The 23,843-nt window shown below is 34.6% G+C and overlaps 2 protein-coding genes across 3 annotated transcripts; both read left to right on the top strand.

Moving 5' to 3' along the window:
- The first annotated feature begins 1,783 nt into the window (after positions 1–1,783).
- On the top strand, positions 1,784–7,699 carry LOC104902405 (replication protein A 32 kDa subunit B). The gene is made up of 10 exons (XM_010690178.4): positions 1,784–2,072; positions 2,229–2,339; positions 2,452–2,549; positions 2,645–2,686; positions 3,151–3,228; positions 4,805–4,883; positions 4,973–5,059; positions 5,154–5,227; positions 7,213–7,281; positions 7,416–7,699. Exons 1-10 carry the CDS (start codon positions 1,971–1,973, stop codon positions 7,498–7,500), a joined length of 825 nt encoding a protein of 274 aa, XP_010688480.1. The 5' UTR covers positions 1,784–1,970; the 3' UTR covers positions 7,501–7,699.
- Positions 7,700–12,010: 4,311 nt separating this feature from the next.
- LOC104902404 (AP2-like ethylene-responsive transcription factor AIL5) lies at positions 12,011–19,785 on the top strand. 2 transcript variants are annotated; one of them, XM_010690177.4, is made up of 9 exons: positions 12,011–12,513; positions 13,338–13,695; positions 14,234–14,316; positions 15,907–15,915; positions 16,987–17,075; positions 17,217–17,290; positions 17,546–17,596; positions 17,771–17,847; positions 18,796–19,785. In XM_010690177.4, exons 1-9 carry the CDS (start codon positions 12,327–12,329, stop codon positions 19,380–19,382), a joined length of 1,515 nt encoding a protein of 504 aa, XP_010688479.2. In that variant the 5' UTR covers positions 12,011–12,326; the 3' UTR covers positions 19,383–19,785. The 2 variants fall into 2 exon arrangements, with proteins under 2 accessions (XP_010688479.2, XP_057247071.1); XM_057391088.1 differs by lacking the exon at positions 15,907–15,915.
- The last annotated feature ends 4,058 nt before the right edge of the window (positions 19,786–23,843 follow it).

The following is a 23,843-nucleotide window of genomic DNA, read 5'->3' as shown; positions in this document are numbered from 1 at the left end:
ATTAACATTGAATCTGAGTGTCTTGAAAAGTTAGTGGACCAATTTCAAAAACAAAACATAATAAACTACTCCCTCCGTTTCAAATTATAAGGCATGTAAACCACTTTTACGCATATTAATAATTTAGTTAGTTTTAGTTAGATTTGCATAGGTAATAAGAATTGACATTAAATATTGTGTTGATAATAGAAAATAACCTATAATCTTATCTTGATAGTATAAAATTGATTTTAATTTTACATTGGTAATGTAAAACGCCTTATATTGTGAAACAAAATTTTTTAGCTTAAATGCCTTATAATTTGAAACAGAGGGAGTATTAAACTAGTAAAGGAGATCCAAAAAATGAATACGGGTAAACTAATAAAAATCGAAGTGAATACTATATTAAGTATTAGATGACTGAGGATAGGAGAATATAGGGAAGCTCTTCTATAAATAAAAAAACAATATTGATATTAGGGAGGATTATGTAATTCACCTTGAGCGAGGTGTTTCCATAAATCAATATATCTAAGGTATTTTCCTAAAAAATATTAAATATAAGGTTAGAAAATAGGATTTGATTACAGTTTTACTAAGAGCAACATAATTACACAATACTGTCAAAATGTACGGAAAATCTTTACATATGTCATCTACTAAGTTGGAATCGTTTTTCTTGTTTTCTCGTGGTATTTTTCAAAAACTTGGAATAGTTGAGGGTTTAAATTTATGGATAACTCATCAGATTAATAATATAGAAAAGGTGCATGTATTTAATTAAAATTCTTATAGTGTTAATTGAGTATAGGGCACTAATAAAAAGATTTGAAGACCGGCCATTACATCATAACACTAATAAAAATATAAACAGAACTCTTATAGTGCTAATTGATATGAGGGAGGATTATGTAATGCAACATAAGTGGAGTGTTTCTATGAATCGATATATGTAAGGTTTTTTTCTTGAAAAAAGAATTTGTAAGCTGTATAGAATATGGTTCGGGTTACAATTTTACTAAGAATTACATAATTACACAATATTGTCAAAATGTATGGAAAACCTTTACATATCGTCTATCAAGTCGAAAATCGATTTTCTTGTTTTCTCGTGGTATATTTCAAAGACTTGGAATAGTTGAGGGTTTCAAATTTATAATAAAAAAGGCACATGTATTTAATCAAAACTCTTATGGAGTTAATTTAGTATAGGAAACTAATAAGGCACTAACGATCATTCAAGATATCCAAGTTCTACTTGGGTCTTTGACTTCATGGATTGAGAAACAAAAAAAGCAGTAGATTGGATCGTCAATGTTGGACATTTAGTTGATTCTCAGTTTAATATAAATAATTGTACTCACTCTTCTCTTCATTCTATTTTTGTAAACAATAAGATTGGAGCTCCCCTCGTGCATATGGTCTCCTAACACAACACTAATAAAAATGATCGGTGAAAACATAAGGCAAAACAAAGTATAATTAAAGCCTCGAGAGATTTCACATTCCTAAATAGTGGAAAAGTTAAATCACATATAGTAGTTTGAGATTTTTTTTTTCTGGCTCGCACCGAGAATCCCTTTGTAAAATGAAGGATCCTATTGAACCAGCTACACAAGTCAACGCTTAAAAGTAAAAGGGATTAAGGGAATCCCTATTCATAAACATAAGTAGATAGTGGGGCTCAAACTTTTTGTCACAAATTGAATTCGCCACCACCTACACCACGCAAGCTTGGTTGTATAGTATTTTGACATTGGATTAGGCATTTCGTGTTTTACAAGATAAAAACAGGCCCAAAACTTCCCTCCTCTTGTAACTTGTAAGAGGGCGGGAAAATGCTCCACAATTCCGAAATACTAGGCCACTAACACACAACTGAAAAAAATAACTTTTGCTCTTTTCTCATTCGATCAAAATTAATTTCTAGGGTTTCGAATTTTCGCATCAATTATTGTTGCAGAATTCAATTTTGAAGAACAATCGAAATGCATTCGAGCCAATTTGACGGCAACGCCGCCTTCTCCGGCGGTGGATTTATGCCCTCTCAAGCTACTCAGTCTGCAGATCCTTCATTTTCTCATGCAAAAGTAATTCATCTCTTTTTCTTTATATAATCAAATTTGAATTCGATGATAATTTTCGGTTTTAATTTTGGTATTAGACAGTATGAAATTGAGCATTTTAACTGATTAGGGTTTTTCATGTTTTTCTGGTGTTTGAATCAATCAATTTCGTTGTTACAGAATCGTGATGCTCAAGCATTAGTGCCGTTAACAGTGAAACAGATAAATGAAGCTCTTTTAGCAACGAGTGAGAATGCGAATTTTGTTGTTGATGGTGTTGATGTCAATAATGTATGTTTTTTAACTTTTTGATTGTTGTTTTATAATTTAGGAGTGTTTTGATATGTTGTTGCGTTTTTGAGCTAAAGAATGAGAGTGAAGGTGGGGATTTTTGTGGATTTAGGTGACGATTGTCGGGCTGGTATGTAACAAGGTTGAAAGGGTTACTGACGTCGGTTTCGTCCTTGATGATGGAACTGGGAGGGTTGATGTTCACAGATGGTGAGGAGTTTGAATTTACGTGCTTTATAGATTTGAGAAGTGTTGTGTGTGGAAATATGTTTTTGAAGTTTCAAATTTGTTTTGTGGCTCTACAGGGTTCACGAGCCTTTCGACTCCAATGAAATGGCAACCATTAAGTGAGTTACTTCGTTGTTTTATTCTTTCAGTGTGATTTTAGCTAGAAATTCTAGATAATTAAAGTAATGTATGGTTTAGTAGACATGTATGTATTGAATGTACTTTGCATAGTACTCCCCCTTTCCTTTAAAATTTTGGGGGAACTTTATAATTCTGGCTGTCATGAAATATGGTTAAACTTAATCTAGCATGAATGCATGATGCACAAGTGTCTATATATGTCCATGGGTATATGGTAGACAAAGAAATCTCCATTTGTCAAAGTGCTATCAAAGCTGATTGGAATCCTTTTGGGATTAAGGTGATGTATTACTGATTTTGAGGGACATGAACAGCTTTTTTTATAAGAGTTGTCCGAGGATGTGGCTTACTCATAGATGTTTGCTTTCCTATAATGTGATAATGTCATTTGTTGGTGTGATACAATGCGTTTCTGAAGCTACCATTTTCCTTTTGCTAACAGGGATGGGATGTATGTACGTGTTTATGCTAATTTAAAAGGTTTCCAAGGTAAAAGGCAATTGATTGCTTTTGCTGTCAGGTATGCTCGTATGGATTTCTTATTGAATTTTGTTAGGGTTGTGAGAAATGGTTAGAGGAATAGTAATAGTTATAAACCTTACTTTTCCCTTCTATTCTTTCAATGTGGGACGCCAAGCGCATTAAGTTGCACCTAGCGCACCACTCACACAACCACTTCTGAAAATATGTCAAGGGACTTAGTCAATTTCAATATAACTTATGGGAAGCCTCTTTTCCCCTTATATAGTGAATTTTAAGGGATATGGGAGGAGGAGAGGACAAATTGAAGCAACCTAGGGCTGAATAGACTCCTCAAACGGTCCCTTGGTTTTACTCTTCACATTGAATGGGTTTTCCACGTATAATTCGTGTGTGTTGATTGCTTTTGATTCTTTTCTATTATTGTTGCTTGATGCTTGATGCTTGCATGGGGCTTTATGATGCACCGCGCCCTTGTGGTGCATGGAATTGTTGCAGCTTATGGATAGCCTAGTATAAAAACGATGGGGCGTCAGTCTGTGAGCCTGGACCAGCTCCATTTGCATAATTTTGGAACAAATAAAGAAAAAAGGCTGCAACACAAGAAAAAATATAGTGAAAAAGGGTTCCAGAAACAAAGTTAAAATAAAGTAAAAAAATGTTATCTCACCAAGAAACCCCAGAAGTTTCCATCTAACCCCATTTTCTTACCATCCATAAACTTCTTTAACCCCGTGTAGAGGAAGGCTAACAGGGCGGCTCCACAAGCATACTCGGAGACTGTCCAAATCCTCTTGTGCCACCATCCTGCAGAAAATGCAAAGTAGGAGAAAAGAAAATGCAAATAACTTGGATGTTGGGTCACCTCTTTTGAGATGAAAAACTGTGATTCTTATCTATATAACTGAACTTTTGATTTCATTATAAGAAGATTAAAGAGTTTGCTTTGTTTCAAAAACTAAAAGTGAATGTAGAATGTTTTATGAACACATTGGAAAACATTGAAAATCTGTACCTTCCATTTACCAATGTTTTATGAACACATTGGAAAACATTAAGAAAATCTGTACCTTCCATTTACCTTTTTTCCCCCCAAGTGATTGCTCTTTTTTTTTCCCTTTTCCATTTCCTCTTTTGCACTGCATAGCTAGTTACCTTCTATATTTCCTTTTTATCCCTCTAGCCTTTGTGCTGTTCGTTATTTTTGAATAAATACCTTCCTTCCCAGTTGGGTGAAGAATTGGTGGTGCTGTATATCTTTGCACTTAACGTAACATTGGAACTTTTTTTAACTTTAAATTAGTTCACAACCCATGTATATGCTTACGCGTGAACATGTTGCTTATCTCTATGCCTACTGTTTTGTTTAGTTCTTCTATGTCCTCTTTGTTTTCTATTTGGCGGGGATTGGGGAGTGAGTGGGTAAATTGTGGTCTTCACTCTGGATGTTTAGAGGTGCATCAACTCTACCAGGTTTAAGTGGAGTTTTTGTGGACTTGTTATGTGCTAATAAACTTCTTTATCCTTCATCTAGTGCTTTGTGATTGATACATGATCTCATCATGCTCTCTGAATCCTAGATTGGGCCAATATTAATGTTGTTTGTGGATTTCCAGACCTTTGACTGACTTCAACGAACTTTCATACCACTTTCTGGAGTGCATGTATGTTCACATGTACAATACCAAATTAAAGGTAATGGGACAAACAATTACCCTTTTCCTAAGGTTTTATGAGTACACTGTTGGACTTTTTTTTTGCTCAATTCTGTATCCTTATTGCAGGCAGCCAGTGTTCCTTCTGATGCTCAAATGACGTCTTCAGTAAATGGTACCCCTTTCAGAGGATACCAGGGTACCCAGCAAAACCAAGTATATTTCAGGATTTCTAGAGAATCTGATAATCGTGTCCCCCCAACCCCCCTTCTGCTTACATTTAAGTTTTTTTCTCTTTGTCGTGCTGCAGTTCGCGGGACCGTTGTCTGACTTGAAGGATCTTGACAAAATAGTGATGGACTTTCTGCAGCAACCTGCTTATCTGTGAGTTCTTGGAATTTGTTTAGCCTATCTGTATCTGCCCATTGCCTAATTTATCTTTCTGTTTTCTACTTGCTGCACTTTTTGCTAAAATCAATTATAATGTGTGTAAGCATTGGGTGACTGGAAGGGGAAGAATGGCCTGACTCAGCATCTGATTATCAAATAGGAGTATGTGAAAAGTTCTCTAGTAAAAGAAGCGATATGTATTTTTTTGGTAATTAATTGAAGTGTTATGTGTATGGTAAATGGTAATAGTAATGAATTTATGAATGCAGTCTGGACAGAGAGCATCTATTATAATGAGCCGTATACAGTTAAAAGTATTCTTTTGCATGCCCAGTGAAATAGGTTTATAATGTTGGGGAGACTGACTTTCCAGCCCAGGAAGGAGGTCTTGAGTACAAATCTATGAACAATCCTTCACTGATCAACCAATAACCCAAACACACCCATTTCAGTGACAGTCAAGCTAAGAATATGTTATAGACTCACTGGTTACTGTTAACCCATTGCTAACACAAGGTAAACAACAAGTATAGACTATAGAGAGAGAGATAACAGATAAAAACACCAACTTTTCTATTACTTAGAACTATGGAAAATCACAGTATTCCAGTCACTGGATGAACTCCTTAGGGCTACAAGATAATTACTGAATTTCTGGATAAAACTAATGAGATTTCCCTCCCTCTTATTTATAGAATCACTAGATCTTTCTACTGCCCAATAGTACTATTCTTCCTGCCCAAAAGTACTGCCACCTCTCCTGCCCTTCTGCCATTCTCTGGTTCCCCTAACAGAAAATCCTCTAGTCCCCAACGTTATTCTCCACGTCAGCCTTCTCCTCATTCTTTTTCCACCTCATCATTCCTCTCCTCTTCTCCTGTTGGTAAAACCCCGGAATTACCCCTATTCTTCAGATTCCTTCTAGAATAAGTAAACAGTATTGGTGGCCTAGGTGGATGTATGACAGAATATAGGTCTCTTACAGCAAGAACTGCATCAGTGTAATTTCCTGAAGCCTTTGCTGAAAGTTGCTGCACAGAAAATGTTGCTTTGACCATTTACTCTGCATACATACACTGCCCTGAAGACCATTTTCTTCGTTTCCAGCCACACTTCACTATTAACACTTTCAAGGCATGATTCTAGCAACAATGCTGTACCTCCGTAACTTCTCAGCTACTGAACTAGATCATTAATTTCATCGTGATTTATGCCATCAAGGAGGTGTTCTGGATACCAACCAAACATTCTATTGTATAGGTGCAAGATGGCTACAAATAGATCTTTAAAAGGTCTTGGTTTTAAGCAGCTACTAGCCTACTAGGTACTGAATGCTCACAGAATATTTAGCAGTGCTTAATCTGTAATGTGGACCCATACAGGGGAAGCAATTCAGAAGGAACACTTTCTCATTCACAGAATGTGGTCCTTCTGCACAATATGGCCTGTTTGAAAATCATTGGCATGGCAGAAGCTTGAATGTGGTATTAAAAGTGACTTTCAAGGTCGTCTTTTCTTCTGAAAGGTTTGGCTGAGTTGAAGTTGCCCTTTTTTAGAGAGGAATTGAACTTGTTTAAATTAGTCTTTGATTGGTAACATTCTTAGATGGTGTAAGAACATCTTGCTATTTGATACTTGGAGAATAAGATAATGCAATATATGTTCTACCCTTACTCACTTAACTTGACTAAGCAATGTCCGTTAAAGGGCAAACCTAACTTTTCAATTTCTAAGCAAGAGTACATCATACATTTGACAATATATGAGCTTGTTCTTTTGCGGCTTTTCTCCAAATAGCCGGACTCTTGTCCGAACTGCAGGTTTTTGGTTTTGTCTTCTGGCAGTGGAGTATGTAGGGTCTTTTCTCCCCCCTTTTAGCTGGCTATGGCAACATATGATTCATCTTTCTTGTATACTGCCATGTCGAATTTTTATGAGCATTCTTCTACGTCTGACCGATTATTACTTTCTCTTTTCAGGGCAAGCGACACGGGGGTGCATGTTAACGAGATTGTGCAGCGACTTGGTATTCCACGTGATAAGATCATGTATAATTTTCTCTTTTCCTTTGCCTTTATAATTTTGTTGCTTGTGACATACAGCATTTGTGGTTTGCGCCCTCATAAGATTGCTCCCTTACAATTTTCTAACATCTATGTCTTGCTTCATGGGAAACTGTCAGGGCTTCAATTAAGACTCTTGAGGTTGAAGGTTACGCCTACTCAACAATTGATGACGATCACTACAAATCAACTGGCAACGGTTGATTTCAGTATGTCCAGACTGATAGGTTTTAAAGCAGTATTAAGGCTTTACTTTCGATCCTCTGCATGTCTTGTAAATTTCTGTCTTTATGGTTGGTTAGTGAAATCTTTTAACAGAAGCTAGTTCAAGGTTACTAAAATGGAAATAGGAAAAGAGGACTTGGTTGAGCTTTTTATTATGATGAGATAGTTTGTTAATTTACTCATTTGCGTATATTATTGCAATTATTGACCGCTTTAACAAGGATGTTTCCTGAATGTTGATACCTTGTGTAGTTTACTTGGTGATGGATGTGCAAAATTGACATTGTAGTTTCTTTTTCCACCAAAACAAAAGCCTCTAGTCAATCCTATAAAGTGTGTCAAAATCTAGGTTTTGTTCCAAATCATCTATTAACCAAATGCTAATCAAGTATGTCTTGGCCTATTAGTTAAGATTTGAGGTGTTGAGTGTTGTGAACGATAGGTCATATGTTCGGATCTTCCCTCCCCTACTTTGTACTTTGTATTGCCTTCATGGCTCATATGAATCAAAAAAAATCTATTAACCAAATGTAGCCATCAATAGTCAAGGTTGTGCCTTGCTGTTAGAAACATAAAGTTATATATTGCTTGAAATTATTTTTGAATCACCCTCTGCTTGAGATCACTTATCAGTTATTAGTTGTCACATACTAATTTGAACTTGTATGAACTTATCTGAACGTTTAGAACTTAATTGAACTTTGAAAATTGATTCGTACTTATGTTTTCTTATAAGGATTGAAAATAAGTTAAATAGAATAGTGTCTATATATAATATTTTCTATAATTTAGTTACATATTTATAAATATTTTGTTTTATAAAAAATGGGTATGTCATGTTCTTAGTTATGAGAGGTCAAGGAAATGTTCATTGATTCAGTTACATTTACATAGCCTGATGTGGCAAATAAACCTAGAAGAATTCAGCTGCTTAGCTTAAGGATGGTGGATTTTGAGTGTAGTATGTTTGAAAGAATTATAGTTAGAGAAAATTGCAGAAAGCACACGTGTGATATGAATGCATTGTGGGCGTCACGTGCAATGAAGCATGCCACCGCTGTATTCGACCACTATCGTAGGTGTTATATGCATGGGAGCATCTTCATTATTAGTACGAGTTGTTGGAATTTGGAAGTAACTACACCCACATGCAATTCCAATTCTTCCCCCTTAATTCCTCACCCTTTATCTTTAATTCCATTCTGTTTTTTTGACCAAGAGAGTGCTTATAACTTTTTTTATCCATATGAATTACGAAGGCAGTATAAAGTACAAAGAAAGGGAGGGGAGATTTGAACCTGTGATTTATCATTTACGACACTTAATTCTTTAATCACTAGGCCAAGACATCCTTGGTTTTCCTTTCTTAATTTTTTTTTTTTGAACAGTTGATTCAAAAGTTTGGTTTATGGAATTAGGAGTTGCAACTTGGCAACAAAATAGGTAAATTATTTATAAAAAGCAAAAACTAAGCATTAATAATACTGATTGACGTATGTATTGTTAGGAAATTACAGTAGAATAAGGGTTACAAAGATGAATACGATGTTCAATGAATTTTCTAGCCGTGATATCAGTTTCTTAAAAGAAGTATTCTGACCCTATCTTTGAGCACTGATTACACAAAAGCCTCTCTTGAGATGTAAAGAAAAAGACAATTATGTTCTTGCTAACTAAGAATAATGTTAATTAAAAAAACAAATGTGAAGAAGTAATTGTGATGATATACTTCCACTAAGTTATGAACACATAACTTTATCACAATAATTGTTACCACTCACACATAATATGGGTTATGTAACTTTTTTTTTTGTCCTACTACAAAGAACTTCCCACGCCTTTGGTGAGTGGATTAATGTTTCGCGAGAGTTTGCATGGGTACCTCAAAGGACAACATTTCTTCTGGCTGGAATTTTTTCCTTACCCAAAGCTCGTATTCGAAATCTTGATTAAGAAACGAGAGGTCATTAACCACTCATATCAATCCCAATTGATTAGATAACGCGGGCGAGTTACTAACTTTTAAGATTATAGGGGCATAATAAGTGACGAAGGAACACGATGATTAGTCGGTCCTCCATCAGTTCTTATCAATATTATCAAATAAGTTATACACCCGTCGAAAATTTTAGCCGCTAAATCGCATGGTTGTAACATAATTCATGTGCACACGAATAATAATACACCCAAAGAGCGCAAAGGTTTCAACTTTCAAGTGGTGTATGTTTCTTTTGAGCATTTGACCAGAAAGTGTCTACTTATTTATACAACTTTGGATAACTAGGAAATAAAACTTCTTGTCATATTTTGTTATGAATATTGAAAAAGTGCATTTAGTAAAATAATAATGACCAAAAATGTCAGATGTACAGTAAAATAATATACCATAAAATCAGTCAAATATATAATAAATTAAGTTATGATATGAAAATAATTTAATCTTAGCTAGCAATCTAGCTTTAAAACTGAAGCATGTGACACCAAATGATTATCTAGAATGAGTGTTGAAATATTAAATAAATTTCATTTTGTTATTATATTATCTGTGGTGAAGTATAGCCATAATCTAAAGTAGAATATCTAGTTTATTTCAAATTCGAAACCTCAAGTTCATGAAGAAATGTTGTAACCACCTAGATCTCCTTAGAAATATTTTGAATTATGTTATGATAGAAATGGACATCACGTTTTTCCAATTGAGGTTTCAATGGGAGAAATTACAACTGTTTGTAATAAATTTTCTTGTCTCATCAATAGGGTTTAGTACTCTTTAACAAGATTTCAATACCTTAACACTTTCCTACACTATTTTGTCATTGGAATTAGTTGTTTATAGCTTATGAGCTTTTCAGATCATAATATAAGAAAATGCACCCTTAGATTCCAAACTCAAATAGGGGAAAAGCTCTCATACTATTATAAATTATTATTTTAAGGATTTTGACACGAGATCAATAATGAACAATGCACTATCATCATTATAGAATTTGAACTCGAAATCAATCATGAACAATCTTCTTATACTTTCTCATCATTTGTAGGAACTGTACTGCTAAACAAGACTATTTTAGATAAACCGATGACTTGTGATATCATTAACAAATAAACCTCCACATGAGAGCCACTCAATTTACAACTATACCCACCATAATACTTCAAACAACTCAAGCCAATTTTGTTAATCAAAAGATATAATGAATACTAAGCAAATATTTGAGATGAGGTCATAGTTCGAAAATGTTATTTAGGTCACAATTGTGATAACGGTCATGGCGATGTAGGAATAGGAATGGGGATGATGCGATTGTTGTACCGCGAATTGCAGACTCATACGATGAGATAACCGCCAAATACCGACTCAGCCCATGATATAACTGTCAAATACCGACTCACACCATGAGGTATCCCTTGTACTTGCCTAAAATACGACTTTTTTTTACACCTTTAAGGTGCAGGTAGTATAGTTTTGATAGATTAGAAAAATCTTTACGACACGGTGCAACACAACCTTGTTTTGACACCATGGATGAGATAGAAATGAGTACTTCATAATAGCATTGCTCTACTATTTGTTCTATTACTTCAAAATATGTTTGTGCATTGTTATTTGATAGCCTTTTTTTTTTCTTTGGTTGCCCATCCGGTTCACCAGAGCTTTGCTTCGACTACATCCGAATCCGACTCGGGTCGCACACATGACTTTGGTGGATGACTGTAGGGGTGTAAGTTCGGTTTTTGGTTTGGTTTAAGGTCAAAACCAAACCAAACCAAAATAAATTCGGTTTTGAAATTTCCAAACCAAATCCAAACCGAAATTCGACTCAATCCAAACCAAACCAAACCAAAATATGAAATCAAAAACCAAACTAAACCAAACCAAACCGGATTTTTTTTATCTTTCAAAATCCAAACCAAAACAAACTAATTTTTTTTCATATTCCAAAATCCAAACCAAACCGAAATGAAATTAAATCAAACCAAGATAAAAACCAAACCGAATTTAAACCAAATTTTTTGATAATTTGTATTTCAAGTGACAATATTTTTGTATTTTTGTAATTAATATTAAAAAAAAAACAAAAAAATAATAGACAAAATTCGTATGTTAAGTGACAATAATTCGGTTTTTTTTCGGTTTTCCAAAACCAAAACCAATCCAAACCGAAAAAATAATTTTTTTGAATCCAAACCAAAACGAATTTCAAAAAAAACCAAACCAAATTACTAATTCGGTTTGGTTTGGTTTGGTTTTCGATTTTTAACCAAATAACTTACACCCCTATGGATGAGTCTCCCAACAAGAGTTTCTGCATACAGTAAGGTTCGAACTCGAGACCTCTATTAAGCGACATCAAACTACTTACCCTTTGAACCAACTCTCTCATTGGTATTTGATAGCCTATTAGCAACTAACATATGGCACTAGCAAGAAAACAAAAGAAGGGCAGATAAAACCTCGAAGGTAGAGCTAAGATAGCAAAGGCTGTTTAGTGTTTACATTACAAAACCCTCTTTAGCCTTTAGTCTTTAGTCTTCTACTCTTGGCTCTTCCAGTCTTCTTCTCTTCCCAGTCCACCGCCTCAATATCTGTGTTCTCATCCATCTTTAGTCTTAACTCACCCCTTTTATCTCTCTTCATTTTCAACTTCCATTTCCCAAGAAACCTTTTTTTTGTTGTTCAAAATCCAAAAATAAAAAACAACTCTTTTACTTATAAATAAAATCCCTCAAGTACTAGAAATTTTATTTAGATTTAGAAGTGCACACGCTTCTAAATCCACCAAAAAATCATAAAAACAATTGAAATGGATTCTTCTGCCTCCCCATCCCCAGATCATAGCTGGCTTGCTTTCTCTCTTTCCAACCAATATTATCCTCCTCCTCCAACAACTACAACAACACCATCTCAACAACAACAACAACAACAACATCATTTTTCCCTTTTCCAACAACATCCTCATCTGTTTATTCCCTCTCCTCATCCACCACCTGGTCAGTACTTCTCATAAGTGTTGTCTACCATCTCTGTGTTTTTTAGTTGCGCCATTTGCTTTTTCACGTACCAATACGCTCCTTTGAACACTAATATCTTTAAAATTGCGTGCAAGTAAAAATTATAAAATAATGTTGCTATTTGGAATTCTTGCGTTGAGGTAAATTTAATAAGATATTAGTTGACTATGTGTTTTCTTATATAATGGCGAGAGAATACTTGTAAGTTTGTTGATCAATAGCATAGTGTCCAAAATAAAATGGTGCAACAAACAAAATATAGGGGAAGCATGGTGTAAGGTAGGGGTACTAAATAATACTAATAAGCCTAACTAGAATGAAATTTTCAAGCTCGTCTTAAGATTTTCATGAGTTATAGAGCACAACTTGAGTCTAACTAGATTAAAAATTTGAGAACTTTATATAAATATTCTAGTATACGTATCATAGAATTTAACTAGAGTAGTTTAGTAATAGGTAAAATGAGAATAATTTTAGTGAGAAGCTCATAAGATGTACCAGTATAACAATTTTATCGTATAGTAATTTTTCTTCAAAGTTGTTTAAAGGTAAATTTAACTTGAAAATTTAAGTTCGAGTAAGAGTGTTACGAGCTAAGTTGAGCAATCCGAAGTTCAGGCTTGATGCAACTCTTTACCCCACGGGGGTTATATTGTTGTTTTGAACGTGATACCAATTGTTAGTTTGTTACAAATTTACAATATTCACGTGATGTTACTCTAATATGCTAATACTAGCACGTAAGATGTTGTTCCTTGTACATTTCCAATACATTTGACTAATTAATTTTCTTTCAACTTAAGTTGATGATGATGGTGCAAGCAATAATTGTACTACAAATCATCATCACCATGAATTATCCTTCCTCGGCGCTGGTGGCGAGTTGCTACAGGTGGGCTTGTTTCCGACACCGGAAGCGGTAACTGTGGCAAGCAGTGGTGGTGGTGGTGGTGGAGGAGTGTATGAGCCGAAAGCGGCGGCGACAGGAAACTTGTTAGAAGGGTTTATCACAAATAATGGTGAACATCAACACCAGCAAGTGCAAGAAGCTGTAGTTGATGTTAACAACAAACAACTTGCGGTGGTTGCTGCTTCTTCCAACAATAGGAAAGTTGTTGAGGGTTTTGGCCAAAGAACATCAATTTACCGTGGTGTTACTAGGTAGATTACTTCCGTTTTCGTTTGTTGTTCCTATTTTTTTTTTCCTCGCGGTCTCTAAAAATAAAAACTTCATTAATAACTGTTTTAAATTATTAGATGTTAAAGCTCATATTTAAAATTTGATCATAAAAGTCAAAGTAGAAAGAACAAAAAGAAGAGTATTTTAAAGTTTATGTTAAAAAATGTTTTCCTGCAAAACTATTTCTCTAAGTGGGTAAAATTGGTACATGGGAATTTTGCCTTTAATAGTATATATTTGTTCTTACTTGATGAGATTACACAAAAAAATAAAATGGGTGGTTTTTTTTGTTGGTCTTTGGTCAAGTTAGCCTTTTTTTTTTCTTTGTTGAAAACAAGTTAGTCTTTGTGCACAAATGTTTGCTTAGCTTTATGCTTGTGCTCAATATGATAATGATGTTAGAATTTAAAATGAGTAATTTACAATACCAACATACTAAACAAAATGGTAACTTATGGATTTTTTTTTCTGATTAATGTTTTATTGAATTGGGATAATTCTTGGAATTTTTTGTAATAGGCATAGATGGACAGGGAGATATGAAGCACATTTGTGGGACAATAGCTGCCGAAGGGAAGGCCAGAGCAGGAAAGGCCGTCAAGGTACCTAATTTCATCACTTTTACACCTTCAACATGTCATAATTATACACTTTGTAGCATTCGTAATAATGATATATAAATAATGTTAAAAATTAAAATGTTGCAACTAAAAATCAAAGGATTAGAGATACTTCTTTCATTGCAAAATTAATACAACACTTGCATTTTTCACGGTATTCAATAAAATTTACGACAATTTGACATTTCAAAAGTACGCGTCGGGGTGAGTTTATGCAAATATTACACGGTTGCCTTTTCTCCTATATAATGGTGATAATTGATGGTTAAAATTTGTGAAGTTTAACCTCAAAATTCAAGTATTGCATCAATTATGAAATAATGGAACTATCATAATTTTACTCTTATCTTTAGAAAATGATAAGATAAGGTGTCCAACACATTAACAAGAACGGAAAAGAAATCAAAACGAGGAGCATGTAGTTTCCAGGTTCTCAATCAACCCGAATCTATGTCCATGTGTCGGAAACTTGTGTTACATAAAGCGGTTTTTGCTTCTACATGTACTTTTTTGACCATGTTGTTTTAAGGCTATGTTAGTCTTGACTATCCATTTACTATATTTAGATATTCAATCAAGTTAGGAAAGCTATCAAGCTAGCCTATGTTACTCAGACACGGATTGAGTGTCTACTCGGAAACGAGTGTTATTCAAGTGTTCGACTCGGCTATTTCGTAGAAAAAAGTCAAGTTTTTAGTTTAAAATGAAGTATTCAAGTAAAGTGTCATGTCGGACATGACCGACACCCCGTTTTTGAGGTAAATATTGGTGTCGGAGTAACACTGAAACTAGCTAATAGCCATACATTTTCTTCCTTAAGTCATCAAGGAGAATACTAAATAGATATACTCTTTTGTTTACACATATAGTTTACATAGTCTAATTAATATACGTCTCTATTACCATGATGATTTATAAACCACTTTATTAGTTTCCAAATATTCGCAATACTCACTTTAAATAAAAAGCGTTACAATACTTGCAACAAAGCCATTCATACAAATTTTTTCTCTCCGCATACTTCTCTTTCCACTTTTAAATTTTGTGTGCCAATCTAGGACTTATGAGTAAAACAAAAGAAGTAATTCTCTTAGTAAACTGACGTCGATCATAGGTTATTTTATTTTTTTGACAATGCGATCGATCATATATAGGTGACATACGAGTAATATTGTCTAGACTAGCTGGGAGGAACAAGTTTGAGTACAGATTTTGCTATATCACGTGCTATCTGAACTTGTTGTCGATTCACCTTTAACAATATTATTACTATTTTTTTTCTTGATATCTAATTTTGTGCACATAGTTTTTTTTTTTTTTGGTATGAAACTTTAGAGGAATCTTCATCTTTTTGCTATTTCAGGCTTGTGGTACCTAATGACTAGCAAGTGGCTATGCTATATTGCTATACATGCATCAGTATAAATGTGAATTAAATGTCTTTAAAGATCTTTAGATTTGTGTTTCTGATATGCTTTTCTTGTTGGTTGCTTCTTTATTGGGGGCCGTGGTTTACGTGCCAAATGATTGCTGATATGGGCGAACATGTTTCTTCATTTCTTCCTACTACAGTGTACTTGGGTGAGTTTCCAACTTTGAGATTTGTTAAATGTTTTGTCTCTAAATTATGATGCATAATAAAGTTTTAACTATTTGGAGATAGTTTACTTGACATGAAATTATTCTAAGAGGTAAACGTTGAGGAATTGTTTATTAGCTGATAGATTTATAGATTACATTAGTTTGTATAAATGACTAATCGATCAGCACTGAGAACTTAATGGTAGATCGAGTTCTCATTTTTCGTATGTTTTTTTGTCACCCTCAAATTAATTATTAGGTATATTATGGTGGTTTTGATTACATATACAAAATAATGAGGTAGCTAGCATGCATGTTGGTTGGAATCTTTTTTATTTTACTTACCTTACATACAAAGAATGTGTCATCTATGACTATAATTATTGAATATCTATATAAAAAAAATTAAAAGTAGCATATAATATCGGTTAATATATTTATCTTTTTCAATTTCAACTACTACTTTTAACGCTAATCACTAATTATTACTCGTTGGTAGCTAACACAACTACTCAAATCGCTAACAGATACTACAACTACTACACCTAGATATAACTATTACAGTCTACAATCGCTAATTTTACCAAACAAGCCTAAATCATGAGAATCATAAACTACACGCACTTACCTATGTACAAATAATCTCGCTATGGATTGTCCGAGAGAGAATTAATATGAATTAATTGGTTTGTTCGAGTTTAGTTTTTTTCTTAAAAATAAACAAAAATTAATTTAGGGTTTGCTTTTTTTTTCTTTTGTATTCTTGTATAGTAGTACTTGGTAATTTAGTATTCTCTTCCTTAATGGCTTAAACTTTCATGTCAAGCCACACATGTTGTATATATTTCATATATCTCAATTATTTGGTTTGAGAATAATTCATTAATCATTTTTCATAATGTCACAAATAATTAATTATATTGTTTCTATTTTTGCATGGATCCAATCTTTACGTGTTCTTCCTGCAAAAGAGGTGGCAGAAGAACTTTATGAGCTCCCATATTTTAATGGATATATATATATATGATCCTAACAACTTATTTTGCATTATCTCTTATCTTAATAATTTAGGTGGATATGATAAGGAAGAAAAAGCTGCAAGAGCTTATGATTTAGCTGCTCTTAAATATTGGGGTCCAACTACTACCACAAATTTTTCAGTATGCACCTTTTTTGGTTGTATTAGGCTACAACTATACTATATTTCATTGTTCTCATATATTTTTCTTGTGATATATCAATTTTACATTAATAATTATTTATTGTTTTTGTTACTTTTTTTAACAAAATATTAAAATTAGATATCTGACTATGAGAAAGAGCTTGAAGAAATGCAGAATATGAGCAGGCAGGAATTTGTGGCTTCACTTAGAAGGTTTTACTTTTAAGTCATTTTTATTTTACACTTTACTACTAATTCAGTTATCCGATAGAGCTGATCAAGTGAGCCCGACCTGTCTTTGATCGGTTTCGAGCAAAATTTTGGTCCAATTGTGGCCCGGTCAAAGCGTCGGACCATAATTGGTTTTTCTTAGGTTTGTATAGTCCGACCCGGCTCGTGACCAGCTCTATCATTTGAAAACTGATAAATATTATTTTAAAATTGACTTGATGATGGTGTGTTCTACAGGAAAAGTAGTGGGTTCTCTAGAGGAGCATCAATGTACAGAGGTGTCACAAGGTAAGACTTTTACCGCATTTTTTGGTTGACTATTAGGCTATTTTACGTTACTATACATGGATTATAATATGGTTTATATGTGAACATATTGTTGAAAAATAAAATAAGGCAGTTACATAAACAACAAGTTGTTGCATTAGATTATTTATATTTACTTCCATGTAACATGATTAGGCATCATCAGCATGGAAGATGGCAAGCAAGGATCGGAAGGGTAGCCGGAAACAAAGACTTGTACCTTGGAACTTTCAGTAAGATCACACTTCTTTAAAACCTCTTTTGGAATACCTAGTTTCTTATTGGTTATTTAATTAAGAAATACGCTCTCCGTTTCAAAATATAAAGCATTCACGCTTTACGAAAATTCACTTTGACCATAAATATTTCTCATGATATGATAAATAAAAATTATATCATTGGATTCGTCTTGAAAAGTATTATAATAACATTATTTTTTAAAATTTTCTATCAACATATATTGAGAGCAATTAAAGGTCAAAGTTTGATCTTGAACATTACGCGTGCTTTATATTTTGAAGCGGAAGGAGTATAATATCTGGTTCACAAAATGCATGTTTGTTGTAAACAAGGTTTAAATTACCTTTTTATGTTATTAAATAACCGTATTGACCATATTACTTAGAAACGACTTAGAGTTTAGGGTTACCATTTGAAAAACGGGTAGCTCAAAGCATTAAAGTACGAACTTTACGAATAAAAACAACTTACTCAAAAGTATGCATCAATTCACGATAACCTTGGTGTGGGTCAAGCTTTTATCTAACTTATTGGTCGCTCCTAAAAGGAAATATATACGTTTATATAATGTTAAGAGCTAAGATCAAATCCTCTTTACATCAGTGCTTTTCACGCCTCTATGCATTCCGAAACTAGTAATAAGTAATTTATTAGAAGTAGATTGAAGAAAATTTTATATTGTTGGGTTGGATTTCGCTTCTTGTTGATGTTTATCTTTAGGTGGTAGATTACACATTGTATCTATCTAACTCTTTCCAATCTTGAAATGACCCTATATTCTTTTGATCTCCCTTTCTCTAGCCCCTTTTTGTTGTACTTCCTACAGGAAAATCAAAGAGTTTATAGTACCACTAAACTATAGTGTGTACATGCATAATTAAAAACTGATATACATAACACATGTTATCAATGTAATTAATTTTAAGATTTATCATTCATAGGTACTCAAGAAGAAGCTGCAGAAGCCTATGACATAGCAGCAATAAAATTCCGTGGTCTAAATGCCGTGACAAATTTCGACATTAGTCGTTACGACGTAAAGAGCATAATTTCGAGCAACCTTCCGGTGGGTGGAATGTCGAATAAATCAAAATCAATATCAGATCACGAAGAAATCAAAACAATAGAACACATTAAGCCGGAGTTGCCACTAATCGTTTCCCCTCATCAGTCATCAACCACCATGAACCACGACTTCATGGGGATACCCATAAAATCAGACTCGTCATCACAAAATTACAACTGGCCCGCCCTCGAGCCAGGTGACAACAATGAGGCACTTGGGTATGCGAGTTTTGGGTATGTCCAACAACAACCTTATAGTAATAGTAATGGTAATGGTAATGGTAATAACGACACGAGCGAAGGCTATAATGGGTATGAAGTAAGTGGTAACAATGAAAACAATAGCAATGATAGGGGTGTTACTGTTAGTAATAGTTGGATTGTTACACCAAATTTGCATTCATTGCAAAGCCCCAAACAAAATGTTACAGTTTTACAGACACCAATTTTTGGCATAGAATGAAATTAGTAGAGATGTGAGGGAATCAGTGCAGAAATTGGAAGGAAGTAAAAACTGAGACAGTTGCAGATTGGTTTAGTTTTTGTTCATGTGAGGATAAGAACAGGTGAATGAGGTTAAATTTTGCTTTCAAAGTTTGAATTATAATTTGGTAAGACTGACAATATCAACTTTGACTGGAAGCTGATGAATTATAATTGCTGACATTTTTGTGTTTTGTCTGTTTTTTTGTAACTAGGACACATGATTCAGTATCTTGGCTTTTTCCTAGCTCCTGTTATTGGATTCACTTTTAGCTTATTTCAGGTTATGTATAAATGGATACTCCTATAAATTACTCCATTTTATGACATCTAGTTTTATGTATGTATGAAATATATAGTACTGGTAATAATTTTGTGAACAATTATCTGACATGGTGATGTTATTGCTGTATTAATCTCCACCTTTTGTTTTTTGATAAATTTTGGTTCAGTTTTATTAAGGCTCCAAAGACCATAGTAGCATAAAATCAAAATACAAGATCAAGCCAATCATACAATCTTGACAAAGTAACTGGTCATAAAAACAAACTAAACCCAACTAGCGTGAGTTAGCACCACGCAAGAAATTCATCCTTCTTTGATTAGCCTTGTTTAGCTAAGGAATCTGCCACCCCATTAGTGCTTCTTCCTTTGTGAATTATTGAGAGGGGTAGCCAAGACTTGCGAGCATTACGGATATAGTTGAGCAAGAAATTGAGATTCCATGGACCACCCCAATCCATATTGCACCATTAGATGAGTCCGAAACAATAGTGAGAGAATGACCCTTGATTACTTACGAGCTAATAGAGATCTGAATGGCCCTAAAGATAGCATAAACCTCGGCAGAGTTGATTTTAAGAAGCGGGATGGGACTACAGAAGAAGCAAACAAAATTGCCTAGGGCATTGCGCAGTACTCCACCAACCGCAGCATGATCACATTTTGGATCAACGTTCCACTTGAGATGATCACATGGAAGGGGAGACCAAACCTGTGGGGCTGCAAGATGAGATGGCGAGAGGAGGGGCGCAACTTTCATCCATCTTAGACACAATGGGTTTTGGAGAACTTCGGATGATGAATAGGGGAAATCGGGAAATCATCATCCCTAGCCTTTAGCCACCAGCACAATCTAAGTAAAATCATATCATGCAATTCACGAGGGGAGGAAGAAGAATTATTGAAATTCTTGTGTTTCGTTCCTTCCACAGGGACCAAATTCTTGAAATGAACGTAAAGGCATCCACATATTCCTTCTGAGCCACATGACTCATTTCCAATGACATCCCATGACCTTAGGAGGCATCCCGTGGCGTTCGGAGCTCGGGCCCGGAAAAAGTCCGAAAGCGTGTATTATAACCTTCAATTTTGACAATTTTTGCGACATTTTTGGTCTTCTCCGGGCCTGGCCATATTTTCTCCCAAAACATTCTTAGGAAAGTTGACGTGACTTGTATTATTGCACGGGTGCTTAACACCATTTGTGTTGCCTTGAAAAGCCTCTGAAAACAATATTTGTTCGTTTCTCGTGAAACCTAAAACTGTCTCGGAATGAACGTAAAGGCATCCACATATTCATTCCGAGCCACATGAATCCTGTCTAATGACATCCCATGACCCTAGGAGGCATCTCGTGGCATTAAGAGCTCGGGCCCCAGGAAAGGCCGAAAGCGTGTATTATAACCTTCAATTTTGGCAATTTTTGGGACATTTTTGGACTTCTCCGGGCCTGGTCATATTTTCTCCTGACACATTCCTAGGAAAGTCGATGTGAATTGTATTATTGCGCGGGTGCTTGATACCATTTGTGTTGCCTCGAAAAGCCTTTAAAAACAACATTTGTTCATTTCTCGCGAAACCCAAAATTGCCTCGAAATGAACGTAAAGGCATCCATATATTCGTTCCGAACCACATGACTCCTTTCCAATGACATCCCATGGCCCTAGGAGGCATCCCGTGGCGTTCGGAGCTCGGGCCCCGGAAAAGTCCGAAAGCGTGTATTATTACCTTCAATTTTGGTTCTTTTTGGGACATTTTTGGACATCTTCGGGCCTGGTCATATTTTCTCCCGAAACATTCCTAGGAAAGCCGACGTGACTTGTATTGTTGCGCAGGTGCTTGGCATTATTTGCATAGCCTTGAAAAGTCTTTGAACACCACATTTGTTTATTTCTCGCGAAACCCAAAATTGCCTCGAAATGAACGTAAAGGCATCCATATATTCGTTCCGAGCCACATGACTCCTTTCCAATGTCATCCCATTACCTTAGGAGACATCTCGTGACATTCGGAGCTCGGGCCCCAGGAAAGTCCGAAAGCTTGTATTATAACCTTCAATTTTGGCAATTTTTTGGACATTTTTGGACTTCTTCGTGCCTAGTCATTTTTTCTCCCGAAACATTCCTAGGAAAGCCGACGTGACTTGTATTGTTGTGCGGGTGCTTGGCACCATTTGTGTTGCCTCGAAAAGCCTTTAAAAACAACATTTGTTCATTTCTCGCGAAACCTAAAATTGCCTCGAAATGAATGGAAAGGCATCCATATATTCGTTCCGAGCCAGATGACTCCTTTCCAATGATCTCCCATGGCCATAGGAGGTATCCCTTGGCGTTCGGAGTTCGGGCCCCGGAAAAGTCCAAAGCGTGTATTATAACCTTCAATTTTGGCTGTTTTTGGGACATTTTTGGACTTCTTCGGGCCTGATCATATTTTCTCCCGAAACATTCCTAGGAAAGCCGATGTGACTTGTAATATTGCACGGGTGCTTGGCACATTTGTGTTTTCTCGAAAAAACCTTTGAACACCCCATTTGTTCGTTTCTCGTGAAACCCAAAATTTAAGATTAAATAACTATTGTTGGATAGAAATCAGTTGTAGTATTGTTTATTACGAACAAAAGATGTATATAATACGGCATAGACTATAGAGTTAGCTAAGAGATGTTTATTTGGGAAAATATCATTTTGTGACTAAAGATCATTGAGGTCGGGAACTCGTTGGTCTTTCAAAGAAATTTTATCCTCTCCAGTTTTGGAAATGGGAAACATCATCTTCATGAGAGTTTTCATGCTAAATAGATTTTTAGATTTTTTTAATGTTATTAATTTACACTTCCTTACTTCCACTTCTGTATTTTTGTAAGTGAGGTTTTCTTTTTTCGTAATGCAAAGTGATGGCTCATGGCTCCGGGTTTATTTTTACCAAGAGGGTTGATTCTGTGGTGGCTTCTTATTGTATTACGTCTTTTCCTAGATGGTAATTTAAATTTTTATTGCGGACACTTAAAGCATGATTAAAAGTTGGTTGAGATGGTAATTTGTCATGTTATAATAGCAAGATGTCACGGCTTCAAATCTTGTTGCAAGCTAATTTTACTTTTGTTAATTGACATGACTTATGTACACACTAGAATTTTTTGCACGCGATGCGTGCTTGAATATTTTTCAAAACAGAAACCCGATTTTCTTTGACATAAGAGTCAAAATTTGTGAGTTCTTGAGAACAATGATTTGTAAGTGAATTTTGTGAATGTTTTTTTTATGTATTGACGCCCTATTATATTAGTTTTGGTTTGTAAGTTAATTTTTAGTTTTTGTAGAGTTTAGTGATTTGCGTGATTTCTTGAACGTGATTTAGAAAGGAAATTGTAAGGTTTCCTAAGATAAGTGATTTGGGAGTGATGTTGAAATGTAATTTTCGGTAGCTTTGTTTGAATCCCCATTTTGGTATTGATATTATTTTTGTAATTTAGTAAGGGGAAGGGGGGCAAAATAGTCAGTTCAAAAGAGGACACCATAGGTCCCCCCTTCCCTTATATAATAGAGATTGGACAATTCTAGTGGAGTAACAGAGGTGACACATAGCGTGTATACATTGTCACACACGCCTTTTAATATATTTGTATAGATATTATATAGATAGATAAATTCGAAATTAAAAAGCTTAAACATAGCCCTAATTTTATTAGATGATCATGGGATAATCCTTGATTGTTTTTTTTTATGGCCATCCATGATTGTTTCATTGATAAGGTATTATTGAAGGTGAAAAGATGTAAGGCCTACAATATGTGTTAATAAAATTGTGCAATCAAAGTATAATATGCCAAAAAACATAAGGTAGGATATAAGGAAAAAAAAAAGCAATAATAACAGTTTGCAACAAGCCAACAAATATAGATGACCTCAAATCATAAAACTTAGATATAGGCACAATTTTAATCAATGATGGGCTGATCCATGCTTGTTTCTTTGACGGAAAAGACATGCAACTGTGCAAGGACTACAATAGGTGCTAATCAATTGTGAAACTGAAGTACAATATGTGAAAAACTAATATATACATAGGATATAAGAAAGAATAAACAGTGATAAAATTATGTAAAAAAAATTGAGTGACCATGAATTTTAAAAGTTAAGACATAGTACCATTTTCATT

This window comes from Beta vulgaris, chromosome 8 (assembly GCF_026745355.1).
Source record: "Beta vulgaris subsp. vulgaris cultivar EL10 chromosome 8, EL10.2, whole genome shotgun sequence".
Taxonomy (NCBI): Eukaryota; Viridiplantae; Streptophyta; class Magnoliopsida; order Caryophyllales; family Amaranthaceae; genus Beta; species Beta vulgaris.
This window is presented reverse-complemented; position numbering and strand designations above follow the sequence as displayed.